This window comes from Aythya marila (assembly GCF_965140915.1).
Source record: "Aythya marila genome assembly, chromosome: 19".
Classification (NCBI taxonomy): Eukaryota; Metazoa; Chordata; class Aves; order Anseriformes; family Anatidae; genus Aythya; species Aythya marila.
The window spans coordinates 7,060,286-7,072,939 of NC_139060.1; the positions used below are offsets into that span (position 1 = coordinate 7,060,286).

The 12,654-nt window shown below is 45.9% G+C and overlaps 1 protein-coding gene across 1 annotated transcript in view; it reads right to left on the reverse strand.

The window, feature by feature from the left end:
• Positions 1 to 12,654, reverse strand: part of CFAP77 (cilia and flagella associated protein 77) — a 60,458-nt gene that overhangs the window by 14,176 nt on the left and 33,628 nt on the right. The window contains exons 2-3 of the mRNA XM_082775928.1: positions 10,386 to 10,485; positions 9,609 to 9,837 (exon numbers count right to left, since the gene is read on the reverse strand). Coding sequence (XP_082632054.1) covers positions 9,609 to 9,837; positions 10,386 to 10,485 — 329 coding nt within the window. The remainder of the gene's footprint in view (positions 1 to 9,608; positions 9,838 to 10,385; positions 10,486 to 12,654) is intronic.

Genomic DNA, 12,654 nt, shown 5'->3' on the forward strand with positions numbered 1-12,654 from the left:
GCATCCTGCCACAGAAAGGGAAGGGAAAGAAAGTTCTGATAGGATGTAACAAATTATTTATAATTGTCGGAAAAAATAATCAGCCGCTTCCTTTTATAGTCAAATAGTTGGAGCCACTTCTAATGTTGACATTTCCTAAATATTTTAGAATTTATCTATGCACATATTCAAAACTATTATCCCTGAAACAGTCCCTGTCTCTTTAATAGACTCTCTAATTTACTTTCAAGAGTGAGGCTATAGACCTATTTTCAACTGAAATGACAAGCGCCTGCTTACTTGGTTATACAATGTGGTGTGCTAGTCTGCCAGAAATCTCCTGGAAACGAAGCTGCAGCTGTTCTAATAGGCTATTTTACTGTGAAAACAATGTTAAAAAGTATAATAAAGTATTAACAATATTAAAATAAAACAGTGTAGGCCTTAAATGAGCTACAAACTAGTTAAATCTATTCTATTCAATATGAGCCTTCAGTGCTTTGCAGCTGATACCCCAGAGCTGGGATTTATCTAAAATGAAGGCACCAGGGACATGCAAGGGAAATGGTAATTATAATTTGCAAACATTAGGCTGACACTTTTTTGTGTATGTGTGTATAAATTCTGACAGCTGTGATTTGTGCGGCGTGCCAAATAGTGCACCACCAAGCCAGGAAGGGCTCCCTTTCTGGCAGGCCATCCTCAGAGCAGCAGCTCATTAAAACTTTGGAGAAGGAGAAGTTGCCAAAAACAGGAAGGCGTCAGAACCATCTGAGGGACTTTTGGTACACGCTTGTTGAAAGGTGTTTGAGAAGAGAGCCTTGGGTCTGACAAACTGGAATTTTAGTACGCCTCTCCGTTCACAGTGGGGCAAAATAATTGGTCATCAGTGACTACTAATTTGGTTTAGTAGCCAGAGGCATTTTTTTTCTTCCCAGAAAATCAATGACAGTGCCGAGGTCTGTTCAACGTGATTCAGCTCAAGACGGGTCCTCATTTAGCTCTTGATGCTTCTTCCACTGGAGACAGCTATTTTGTTAAAATGAAATTAAAATCTATCTATAATGCTCAGCTCTGAGAGCGGCACCCGTCAATGCCATGCTGCTCTTGAGGTTTCAAGGTTGTCAGTCTCCCCTCAAACTTATTTTCAAAGGTTTATACATCAGCGGGGGAAAAAAAGGTACTTGGCAAAAGTGGATACAAAGGACTTGTGCTCAGGAAGGGTTTTTATACTGGCTTAAAAGATGCAATCAATTTTATTGCTGTATTGTAAAAGGGTAAAAACTTGACTTGAGATTGCTTTTTTTTTCTTGTATTATTCAAAAGCACAAGAGCTCATAAATATTTTAACGCAAACTACAGCCCTTGGATTTTCCTGGTAGCCCTCCAGCCAGTGCAGCACAGCTCCTGCCTTACTCTGCCCACTGATGGTCAGGACAGGCTCTGGTGGGGAGCAGAGGACACTTGCATGGGCATCCACTCTCTGGTGGCTGCGTGGTTTTGGGGCTGCACCAAAAGCCCTGCTCCCACGTGTGACCCTCTAATTTCAAGGGCAGCTTAGTGGCAGCAGGCTCTGGCACTGCATGGGTGCCTATACAGTAGGTAAATCATATCACTGATATTTTTACAGTTGTGATATCAAAGGTGTGTTACAACACCAACAGCTATCCTGAAACTTTAACCCTTTCTTGAAAGGTTAATGAGGCTTCATTTTCTTAGAGTCAGCCCTTGCTAGTGTCTTTCAATCTGAGATCATTTCATCTTGGTGTACAGCCAGGATCCACATTTGGGGTCTTCAGCCCACAGAGCTGTAAGAGGCACAGCCTTTGTACCCCTTCCTCATGTCCATTGTAGTGTGAAGGATTTATCCCATGGTGGTACTGTCCATACAGAGCTCTCTGTCCTGTCTTGTGGCTGGGGCTTGGATGGCCAAGCTGGCACTCTCACCAGCACAGATCAGTTTCTTGCTGGGAACCAGTTTGGTATCCAGTGTGGGGCTCCTCGGTGCAGCCAGCATAGATTATCTTCAGCAAATAAAGCACAAGCTGGGGTCTGTGATTCTGCTTGGGGCCTTGGGGTACCACCAATGCACACAGCACTGAGGCATTAATGCTGTGGTCCCTCTGCCCTGAAAGGGTGTTTATAGTACAGGAAAACTCTGATTACAGTTCCCTTGTACTGCTATATTGTCTCCCTTCCTCCCTTGTTACTGATGGGCTAGAGCTAGCAATCTATCTACCATTAATTTGTCTCTGTGTAGCCCAGCAGGAATCTGGGGCATGATTACAGCTCTGGCCCTTGTGTGAGAGCCGGCACGGCCCCGGCATCCCCTTGCAAACTGCCTGGCTCTGCCTTGCCTTAATTGTTCCCCTTTGGCCAGTGGACCTGTCTGCTCTAACAAGGGCAGTGAGGAGGGCTGAGGTAATTGAAGCACTTAGCCACCCTCCCCAGCATTGCCTCCTGCAGCTAATTAGGAAAGAGGGCCGCTGGGCTCTTCGTTATTTCTTCTAATTGTTTGTGGGTTTTGCATAACAGTGAATGGCAGAAGAGGGATGTTCAGTTAGCGGCGGATTCTTGACTTTAAAATTTGTATAAAAGGTCACTTACAATTTGTTAACACTTTCACAAAAGTGAATTCAATTAGCGGCTCCAGAAGTCCCTGCACACATGTGCATGTGTTTGTAAGAGGGAGAGATGGAAAAACATGCAGAGCGTGGATGTAAAGGCTCTTCGCTTTCCTAGGAAGCTTGTGGACTATACAGCAAAGTTATAGGCCCCTTACAGCTTTATGGTCCTCTAAATAGGTCCTGGCAATAAACCCATGGAGAGGCCTGAAAGATCATTTTTAAATGATCTCCACTTGTCCTCACTTTCCATTAACCACTGAAGAAAATAACAAGAGAAAAATTGGTAGAAAACACTCGGGGACCAATTTTTTTTGCAGTCTTTCCACTGGCAAAACTCCCAGTTGAAATAGTGGGTCTTTCACCCGTGTGGCAGCTTCAGGATCTGTGCTGTCGAAGCACTGATTACTCTGAATTTCTGAAGCTTCTTTACAGTCCTTGTAATTTGGATGAGGAAATAACAATATAAGTTATTTCACTGTGGGCAGCCAATGAGGCAGTGGCTTCTCCTAAGTGTCAGAGGATCTGTTATTTTGCTCAGAGGGCTCGTATGTATGGAACAGTAAAAAGAATAAAATCCATTGTAAACATGTACTTTAAAAGATTTATCAGATGCTCATAGCTGTACTTAGGAGCACACATGGTTACAAGAACACCAATTTGCTTTACTATTCCCTTCCAGGCCAAGAGTGAGATGTACACTTGTAACAATCCTAAATGCACACATGGAAACTCGTATCTTGCAGCAAAGATACCAAGACAGCTCTTACCTATTCAATAACTGGCTTCACAAGCTGGAATCTGCATGTTAACGCTGGTCTTTTGGGTTGGAGATGCCATGTGGCTTACTTAGTTGAAGGTTATTTAAATTTGTCTTCAACAAATTTATTTCTACTGACTGGAAATCCTCTTATCCTCTGAGAAACTCAGGAATCTCAGGTGGGATGTGGTTAGGGGACAGAGCTATTCTAGCCTGGCAGCCTCAAACTGTGACTGAGACTGAACACTGCACAGTCTGCAGCCACCAACACCTACAAATGCAAACTGTCCTGATCAGTGTGCTGCTCTGCTTTCATTTGGAAGAAAAGCCCCCTTCCCCCCTCAAAAAAAAAAAACACAAAAACAAAAACAAAAAAAAAAAACTAACACTGAACAGAACAAATCAAAGAGTCAGGTCTTCCCCTTGACCTCCGGTTCATGCTTAAATCTCTGGCTAGGTGGGGATATTATTTCATTTAAAAGGAAAAGATGCCAGTAAGGGGTAGAAAGCTTTGCTTTCACAAAAAAAAAAAAAAAAAGATTCTGTGGTTATTTCCCTCCGAACTAGGTTTTCATTGTACAAATTGCAAAAGCAGAAGTTTGCAGGGGGGAAAAGTCTACTTGTGGCAAGAAGTAGTTTTAAATGGTAATAGTTCTGGTAGAAATTCTTCAGCCAGCTCTGATCCACAGAAATCACTTTCTATTCAGTATAATGCATTGGGTACTAAAGGATCTAAATCATCATCCCTTTTTTCCCCATCTTGTGGCTGATGTTCAGGACCTGAACCTTATGCCAAAACATGTCTATTTTCTGTTCTCGTGAGAGCCTGAAGCAGTCAGACTGCTACAAATGCAGGAAATAACTATGCTGATGGAGAACCAGCATCTTCACAGTGCACTCGAGATTGTGTACGGACCTGTTACCCCTTCAAACAGAGCTTTGCCCACCTGGCACAAGGCAGTGCACTCCAGGCAGACATGGTTGGGAGCTATGCAGTAGCGATACACGTGCAGCGATGTGAACACAGCCAGCCTGCTGCGTGTCCAATACAAGGGAACGATTCTTGAAATAGAAATTCTTATCTTAGCAACACGAGGATGGTGGCAGAGGCACAAAGTGTCTTTTGCTGTGGAGCTGGATAGGATGTGCAATTATCTGAACTGATGGGAGACCTATTTTTTTTTTAACTTGGCTGTATGTTTTTATCTTCATGGTGGTTCCAGTCTCTATGTAATATTTTTATAGCTCTTGTGTCTGATTTTTTTCTCTCAAACTTTGGTTTGCCCCAGTCTTTTGGGGGCCTTGTGGCTTTACACACATTTGTTCTGCTTCCAATGATCATGGATCAAGTGTGGGCTTCCTGTAATCTTTCTTTCTTGCCTGTCCAGCTTTCCCTTTTTTTTTTTTTTCATGGAACGCCCTCTACTCTTCAGCATAGTTTCTTTACAGCTGGACTTTTTTTTTTTTTTTTTTACTTCTCCCTTCTTCCTGGGCCGTATACTAATGGCCTGAAATGTTCTTTAAGTGTTTCAAAAATAAATTTACTAAAGCACTCTCTGTGCCAAAGAGTTGCTGGAAATATCAAAACAGCATTTGGGCAGCCTTTTGCACTTTGTTTTGGCTGTGTGCAAACATCATGGATGCTTTGGGTGGAAAAGCCATTTGCAAAGCACAAGTATGAACACTGAAAGCTCCCTTTTTGGGGAAGGTGAAAGATAAGGACAGAGCAATCAGTTAAGCCAGGAAGCTGCAGGAGAAGCCAATGTAACAGCTGAGCTGTTAAAGGCCAGTGAGACGATTGTCAGCAGCGCATTAGGACAACTGCAAACGATACAAAGAAAAGAGGAGGTGCTGGAAAACCAAAGCCTTTGGCCAGTTGTAACAGTTTGTAGAGGAGAGACTGCAGTGAACAAATGCTTCAGAGGTGAGTCTGCAGAAGCATGGTGAAAGCAGCTGCTCAAGGACTAAGACCAGTGTTAGAGAATGAGAGGTAGAGTGATGGGCGGAGATGAAGTTAGAAGGAAAACGGAACGTGAAATTCAGGAAAGGGACGATTGAAGCGAAGGCAGGCAGTAGGGGGGACCCGGCAGGAGACGTGGGGATGACAGAGTGCCAGGGAAATCCTGCCAGCACACCCAAGGTCAGCCCAACCTACAGGCCAACTGCCAAGTGGATGGCAGCATGTCTGAGGCAGGGTTATGGCCATGCAGGGTTTGAAGGAGGTACAGGTGTGGGATGGCAGAGAAAGGCACGTCTGTGCAGTCCTTGTGCCCAGGAACACGATCAGGGATGTAGAAGGCAGAATTAGCAAACTTGCATTAGTGAAAGAGAAGCAAATGAAAACTTTTCATTAAGATCAGCCCTGGAAATGTTAGTCTGTGATCATACTGAGGATGTACTCTGTGCTGCTGTAATGTCTTTAGCTCCTGGGGATAAAACTTGTGCTTGGGCTACCAACTGTGTGCTAGTGGGTTTTGCCTTCAGACTCCTAGTGTGACCTTGTGTAAATCAAAATCTAGCTGTAGACAGCATCCATATATTTGTGCTTGTTTCTAGTTCCAAGAATGATGATTTACTACCTGCTAATTTCAGTGCATGGTAAACTTCAATGACAGAAGGTGGTTAGGAGGCTAAATATGGGCTTGGGACTCTTTTGGGAGTTTCCAAATGCATCTGAATACCAAGCTGTATTGGCACCAGCGATGATCCTGGAGGTCTTCACAGATCCTTTGTGTCCTTAGTTCCAGTCTCATCAAGACTCAGGCCCCTCAGTGCCTTGCATTCTCCCTTTTGTACACAAGGTCATTACACAAGGAGGATGGGGATTGAACACACCTGCATGTAGCACTGTGTGGGGTTACTTTAAATGGAAGGAGAGAGGAACTGGGTCCCGGAGATCAGCAGCCCTAAATAGCAGGCTTCTTTCAGCTGTGTAACTTGCCATGCACAAAGAGCCTGTGTGGATGGGATGGGATGGGTTGGCCGCCTGGGGGAGGTACTACAAACTCTGAGTATTTTCCTTGAAAGAAAATCTGTAGACCTGTTTGCAGCAGGGATGAGGACTGAGGCAGGTAAAGCTGAGTGTGCTCGCACTGCAGTGTGGTCATTACTGCAGTGCCTGGGCCCAGTGGGCACACACTCTTGCAAATTGTGGCTTGCACAAGGCAGCTCTTGTAGAGATCAGAAGCTGGAGCATGAATCAGAGGAGCCCAACCAGAGGGTGCCCCATGGGGGAGGCTGGGACCCTACCACATCCTCGTTACTGTTGACCTTGGCACGAGTGCTGCCTGCTGATGGATCGGTTACGGAGCTGGACAAGACCCTGGGGAACCACTGTATTATCTATTATCGTCCCATCAGTGCCTCCCCTGACCCCTCCCAGCTCCGCATGCCACAGGCATCAGGGAGGGAATAAATCTTTGTCTGATACTGAGAGAGAGAGGAAGCGAGAGCAGGAAAAAGGAGAGATGAAAAATGTCCTTTTTATGACTCTCACAACAAAGCTGGCCACATGATTCGTAGCAAACACCTCTCTGGGAAGAGGGAGGGAGAGAATGGGGGGAATCAGCAAAAAAGCAGAGCTGCTTCTCTCCCCTGGAAGATGCCCCCGGGGAATTAATAGAGAGGGGGCACGGGTGACCTTTGAAAGTAAATATATTGTGGAAGGAAAAAGGCCCTGGAGCTTCAGAAAACTCACACCAGTGTCTGTGAGGCTGCCTTGTGAAATGCCCTGTGCAGCACACATCCACCATGAACGAGAAATGAAGGCATAAGTGATCTGCTGTGCTAGAGGGAGCAGCAGGGCCAGGATGTGATTAATAAGGCACTAATAGCAAACCCAGCATTTATCTGTGTTCTTTTCTATTTGGGATGATCCAGGAGAGCTTGTACTTGTGAGCCTGGGGACAACTCCTGACCTTGGTGTCTTTAGGACACTTCAGGTGCCTTTAGCACTGCAGCCTAGGGCCTGGGAAGGGACCAGAGGAATGATGCCAGCTGCCCAAAGAAGCTGCACCGAGGCTCTGGGTGCAGATGGGGAGGGTTTGCATCGGCACTTTGGGAGGCTCACAGAGCTCTGGGGATTGTCCCAGAGCATTGCAGTGATCAGTACAGATGAATTCAGTGCAATGGGAAGGCACTGTAGCTCCTTGGCTGTACCATTTGTGCTGTGCCTTGAGCAGGGGAACACCATGCAGGCTCTGTTCTCGGAGAAAAAACTTTGATAAAGATCTCAGTTGCAGCAAAGTGGATGCTTTTAGAGGCAAGTAAGTTCTTGGAGTCATGGAAAGGGACTGCCTGCTACTGTTCTCTCCCCTTCTGCCCCCAGACAAGCACTTAGCTTACAGCAAATGCGTTCCTAATTAGGAGCACTAAGAACCCAGTTATGCAGGGCTTAGAGTCCAAAAGCAGAAACAACTTAAATCCATTGACAAGCATGTCATTTTTAACAGGGAGCATCGTGTTAAAACTGGTCCGCTGTGACTAGGAACAGACCTGGGCTGGAGAGCACTCACCCATGCGGCTGTCTTTAACTTGCCAGTCATGAAAACTGAGTTAAATTCCCCACTTTTACCCAAATGGCTGTAACAACTCCTTGGTAATCCTAGTAATTTGATTTTGTCTATAACGTGCTTTTAAAGTAAAGGGATAAATACAATCAGTCTGCATAAAAGGTAGCTATTAAGGAGAAGACAAGTTGTACAATAATAACTTTAAATTAAAAGCCCTTTCCCACTACTTCTGCTGTTGTGGGGTCTGCAGATTTTCCTTAAAACTTTTGAAACGTGCCTAGACTTCTTGTAGGCAGCCATTTAACCTCCGTTTATGAAGAAATAAAGCAAAATTGATGTTGATTTTGGTCTACGTTGGGGGATACTTTTCCAACATAAAAGCCCTTTTGCCTGCAATTTACAGAGCAGCCCTGTCACATTGGTGAGGGCTGATACTGATAAAGATAAAGCTTTATAGCTGGGGCATTTGCAGCTAACAGCAAGCTAATGCTGCATTTTCATTTTGATGCAATTAATGTTAATGTCTGCTACGAAAATTGTCATTAAATACCATTTTAAAATCCATTCAATTTGCATATGCAAAGCCCATTTACTATCATGTAAAATACACAGTGCCGTTCATCATGTCTTTTCTCTAGAATTTGTAGCTGTTATTTTTCTGGTAGTGATTATTATCCAGCTCTTAAAATGAAACCTAATGTCTAGTCCAGACCTGTACAGAGCAAGAAAACTGTGCTCCAGCAGCATCAGGGCTGCTTTGGAGTTCTTTTCAGAGGTTTTAGTGCTTGTTTGCATTGGGCTTATGCTGGCTTTTCCAGACCACCATGTGCCCTCCAGCCTCCCCTGTGCTGCTGTAGAGGACGGGCAGGCAGCCTTAGCAAGGTGCTGATGTTCTCCCCTGCAGACTGCCCTGTTCACAACTACTCAGGAGAAATCAGCATGGCAGATAGCTGGGAGCTGGTATGTGAGGGATATGATAAATGGGTCACTTTTACCACTTCTAAATACTCTCTCTTTGAACCTCAGGTGGGGCTCGTGTATGCTAGGTGCTTCTTAAAAATCTTTTAAGACACTGCACTGCAACCCAACTCAGTGTGAAGCTTTAAACATCCCACTGTGCTGCAAAGCAGGAATGGGTAGGCTTCTGCCCTGCTAGAGGGCTTGCTGGGGGAGCAGCCCTTGGGCTGTGCTAAAAAAAGCCCCTGGAAGCAGAAGGGAGAGGAGGGAAAAGCTGCTTTGTGTTCATTCTGACTTACTGGAAGTTTCTGCCTGATGATGCAGGGTGTGGTGAACAAACACATGGGAGAGAGTGGAATAAAGAACTTGAACTGATCCTTAATTGCAACAGAGTATGAACACACAGAAATGCTTTTTTCTCTGACTCAGTATCACTTTCTGACCTGGGGAGGCAATTATTCTGGCTTGCAGATCTCTGCACTCCTTTAAAGTCAAAGGACCGGCATTGAAAATATTTTTAAATGGTTCCAAGCACTCGGTGCCAGAGGTAAAATGCGGATGTGCTGTGGCATACAGACTAGATTCAGGTAGCTGTTTGTGACATGTAGGTGGAATCAGGTGGCAAAACACAGAAGTGATGCTATGATTCATTTGCTGCATGTCCAGGTTCAAGACACTTCTCTTTTGTGGACTGTACTGGCTGAGAGCCAGGGGAAGATGCAGATGAGAGAGTAGAAAGGGATAGTTCTGAGAAGGGCCCCAATTCTTGCCCCTTACCGTGCTGGCATGCCGTAAGTCATGTCTGCAGGTACTTTGGGAGGAGATTTCTTGAAGCGACTGTATTCATCGTCTTTGCGCTGTATGTCCTTGGCCTTGTAGTACAAGTTAAATTCACGGGCTGTGGTATAACCGGCCTTCAGAGCACCGCGGTTCATGGTGATGAAGTCCCGGGGCATATTCCGAGTTAAACCAGTCCTGGGCTTTATTGTGTTCCAGTGGCCTATTGCTGGAGATGGAAGAAGACATGAAGCAAAGAAAAAGATTAGGGTGAGCTTCTGTTTGGGGAAGCAGGCTGATGCAAGCTTTATGCATTGCACGTGAGGGCCTTGTGTGGCTTGTATGCATTTTTGCCACAGCTTCACTGTGCTGTGACCTTCAACACACCTTGCCCCAATTATTTTCAGTTGGGGACCAACCCCATCTGAATTAGCTGTCTTTTCACTCTCCACCCTGACTTGCTCAGCAAGTCTGATTTCATGGGGGAAATAATCTGAGAGTGTAAGAGCTCTTCTGAGTTATGTAGCCACATGTATTGCCCTTTGCAGATGCCGTACCCTTTTCTGTTTGGGCTCTGTGTGATCCTATAAAAGTTTCCAAGATGCTAGGGAAATGTTAGTGGTCACCAAGCATTTGTTGTGATATTAATGAAAGTGGGTGAATGTTGGATTTCTTCACCTCCAGCTTGGCGAGAAGTAATGAGGAGCACTGGGAAGGAGAGCCCCTATTAGCATTAGGACATCGTTGCAGGTCTATGTTTTAGTGGCGTTGTCATACCTTCAGGGACTCCTCCATCTGTCCTTTCGATGTACAGCCCGTATGCAAAATCAAAGCCTGGCAGGGTATAGCAGTTTCTCTGGGGCTTTCCCAGTTCTGCCTGCAGAAGAATGAAGTTAAAGGAGAAGTATAAAGACCTTGTTTGATGAGCTAAACCTCCTGAAAATAAAAATATGTAACAGAATATGACCATGAGTGTCAGCAGTGGTTCTGGCTCCACTTGGCACGGGTTGGGATCTCACTGCCTGGACACAAGGGAGTGCCACAGTGCAAGGAGGACTCACAGCCATGAGGCTTCACCACAGCTGAAACATGAGGGATGCTGAAGTTCACACAGGTTCATACCACTGTTAGAAAGTGACCTAGCCCTACTGGAAATAGGGCTCTTGATTTAATATACATGGACTTGAAGTCTTCTTGTTTGGCTGATTTCTCTCTTGGCTTGGGTGCCCAGCTGTGATGTCTACAGGGGGAAACTGCAGCTAGACTTGACTTTCCTTTAAGTTGCTTCATTTCCAACTTGTTCATCTTCTTAGAAAGCTGGCACAAACTCCCCCAAATGCAGTCACACAACCACTTCTGCCTGGGAATAATCAAGACGCAAGGCATATTGTGGGTGGGATAAGGAAGATGAAGGGGGAGCAGATCCCGGGGTTTATAGCACAGAAAAGAGAACTTGAGCTCAATAACCTCATTTCTATTTAGTTTTAAAATGAACTCTTCCCCAGCCCATGTGTACCCCAGCCTGGTGTTGTCTGTGGGATTAACTGACCTCCCTTCACCCCTTTGTCTTTACCCTCCCATCTCCATGGTGAAGTCACTGCAGGATGTGTGTGTCTTGAAACCTTATTGCTGCTTGAAAGGGAGGTGGTGGAGGAGGGAAGGGGTGAGAGCCTGGCAGCTTGGGGCTGTGTTCCTGCTGGGGAGGCTGCAGCAGGGTCAGATGACAAGCTCTGTGCAGCCCTGTGGCATGGCGTGGGTGCTTCGGACAGGTTATTTTCCATGGGAAGCCTGTTGGGGAGGATGGAGGGTTGCAGAAGCAGGGTTGGCAGATCTTTTGGGGAAAATGGAAATGTTGAAATACTACTCTAGTGCTGCACACCAGTGCATCATTGAACGCTGGCATTGAAGTGACTGTTATTACGCTCCAGAGTGAACACTGAATCAGGAGGTGTTGAATCAAATGCAGTGCTTCCTGCAGGGACAGATTTTAACTGAAAATTATCCACTTCAAACACTTCAAACTCGTCGCTATGGCAGGCCAAGGCTGGACAACAGCTGGTAAGGGATGCAGCTGCCTACTGGAGCTCCTTGTACAGGAACTTTGTCCAAACCCAAATTTATATTCTGCTTCCAGCCAGCCTTGCACAAACCCTGGCTGGGGCCTTGGACCATCCCCAGTTCGCCTGGCTGCTGCCAGCCTGGTGGCCCCTTTGCAGTGCCCCATAAAGGGCACTCACTGGCTGTGCACAATGCTGCAGTGCAGCTTGAGCTCTTTCTGCATCACCCTCAGCTCAGGTGAAGCTCTCACTGAGCTTGTTTTGCCTGAATAGCAAGGGCTAAATGCCTGCCCAAACAGGCACCTGTCCAGAGGGCTTTGTGCTGAGGTCTCCAGAAGTTGCTCATAATTCCTCCAGCTTTTTGCCTGGAGCCATTTTTTTGTATGTTGTCTGTTTGGTATTTCTCAGCTCCCACCTCTATGTGCAGCTACACAAAGACTTAAAAGCACACAGGGGCTGCAGACAACGTGCTGTGGGCACTGGGCTCCTCACCAGCGTATCCAGGGGTGAGCTGGTGCCTGCTTCAGGGACTTGTCCAGGCTGCAGCAACAGCTCTGCTGCTGCAGATCCTGGCAAATTGGCTCTCATCTTTGCCAGTTTCAGATCACTGGGATGAAATCCTCTGTGCCTGCAAGGCCATATACCAGGGCTTTCAGGTAAATCTGGGTGTTTGCTTCCCAGGTCTGCGAGGGAGATGCTTCACCTTGGTCCCATTAAACCCACCTGCCTGTGATACTAGGCAGTGGGACGCCACTAGGTGTGGTGTCCCTGTGACTTCAGGAGCATAAGTTCACCAGAAAATGAGTTTTCTGGACTTGCATAGACTTAAACTCCATCAGCTTCCTTGCCCTGCATGAGCCTACAGATCTTTTGATGTAAGCAGAGACTAGTAATGAGCTTTTTGAAAGCAATCAAATGAGCTACCTGAAAGAATCTGCATAAAGTGGTTGCTTCTCCCCGGCTACCTCCTGCAAACCTCCAGCAGGGGA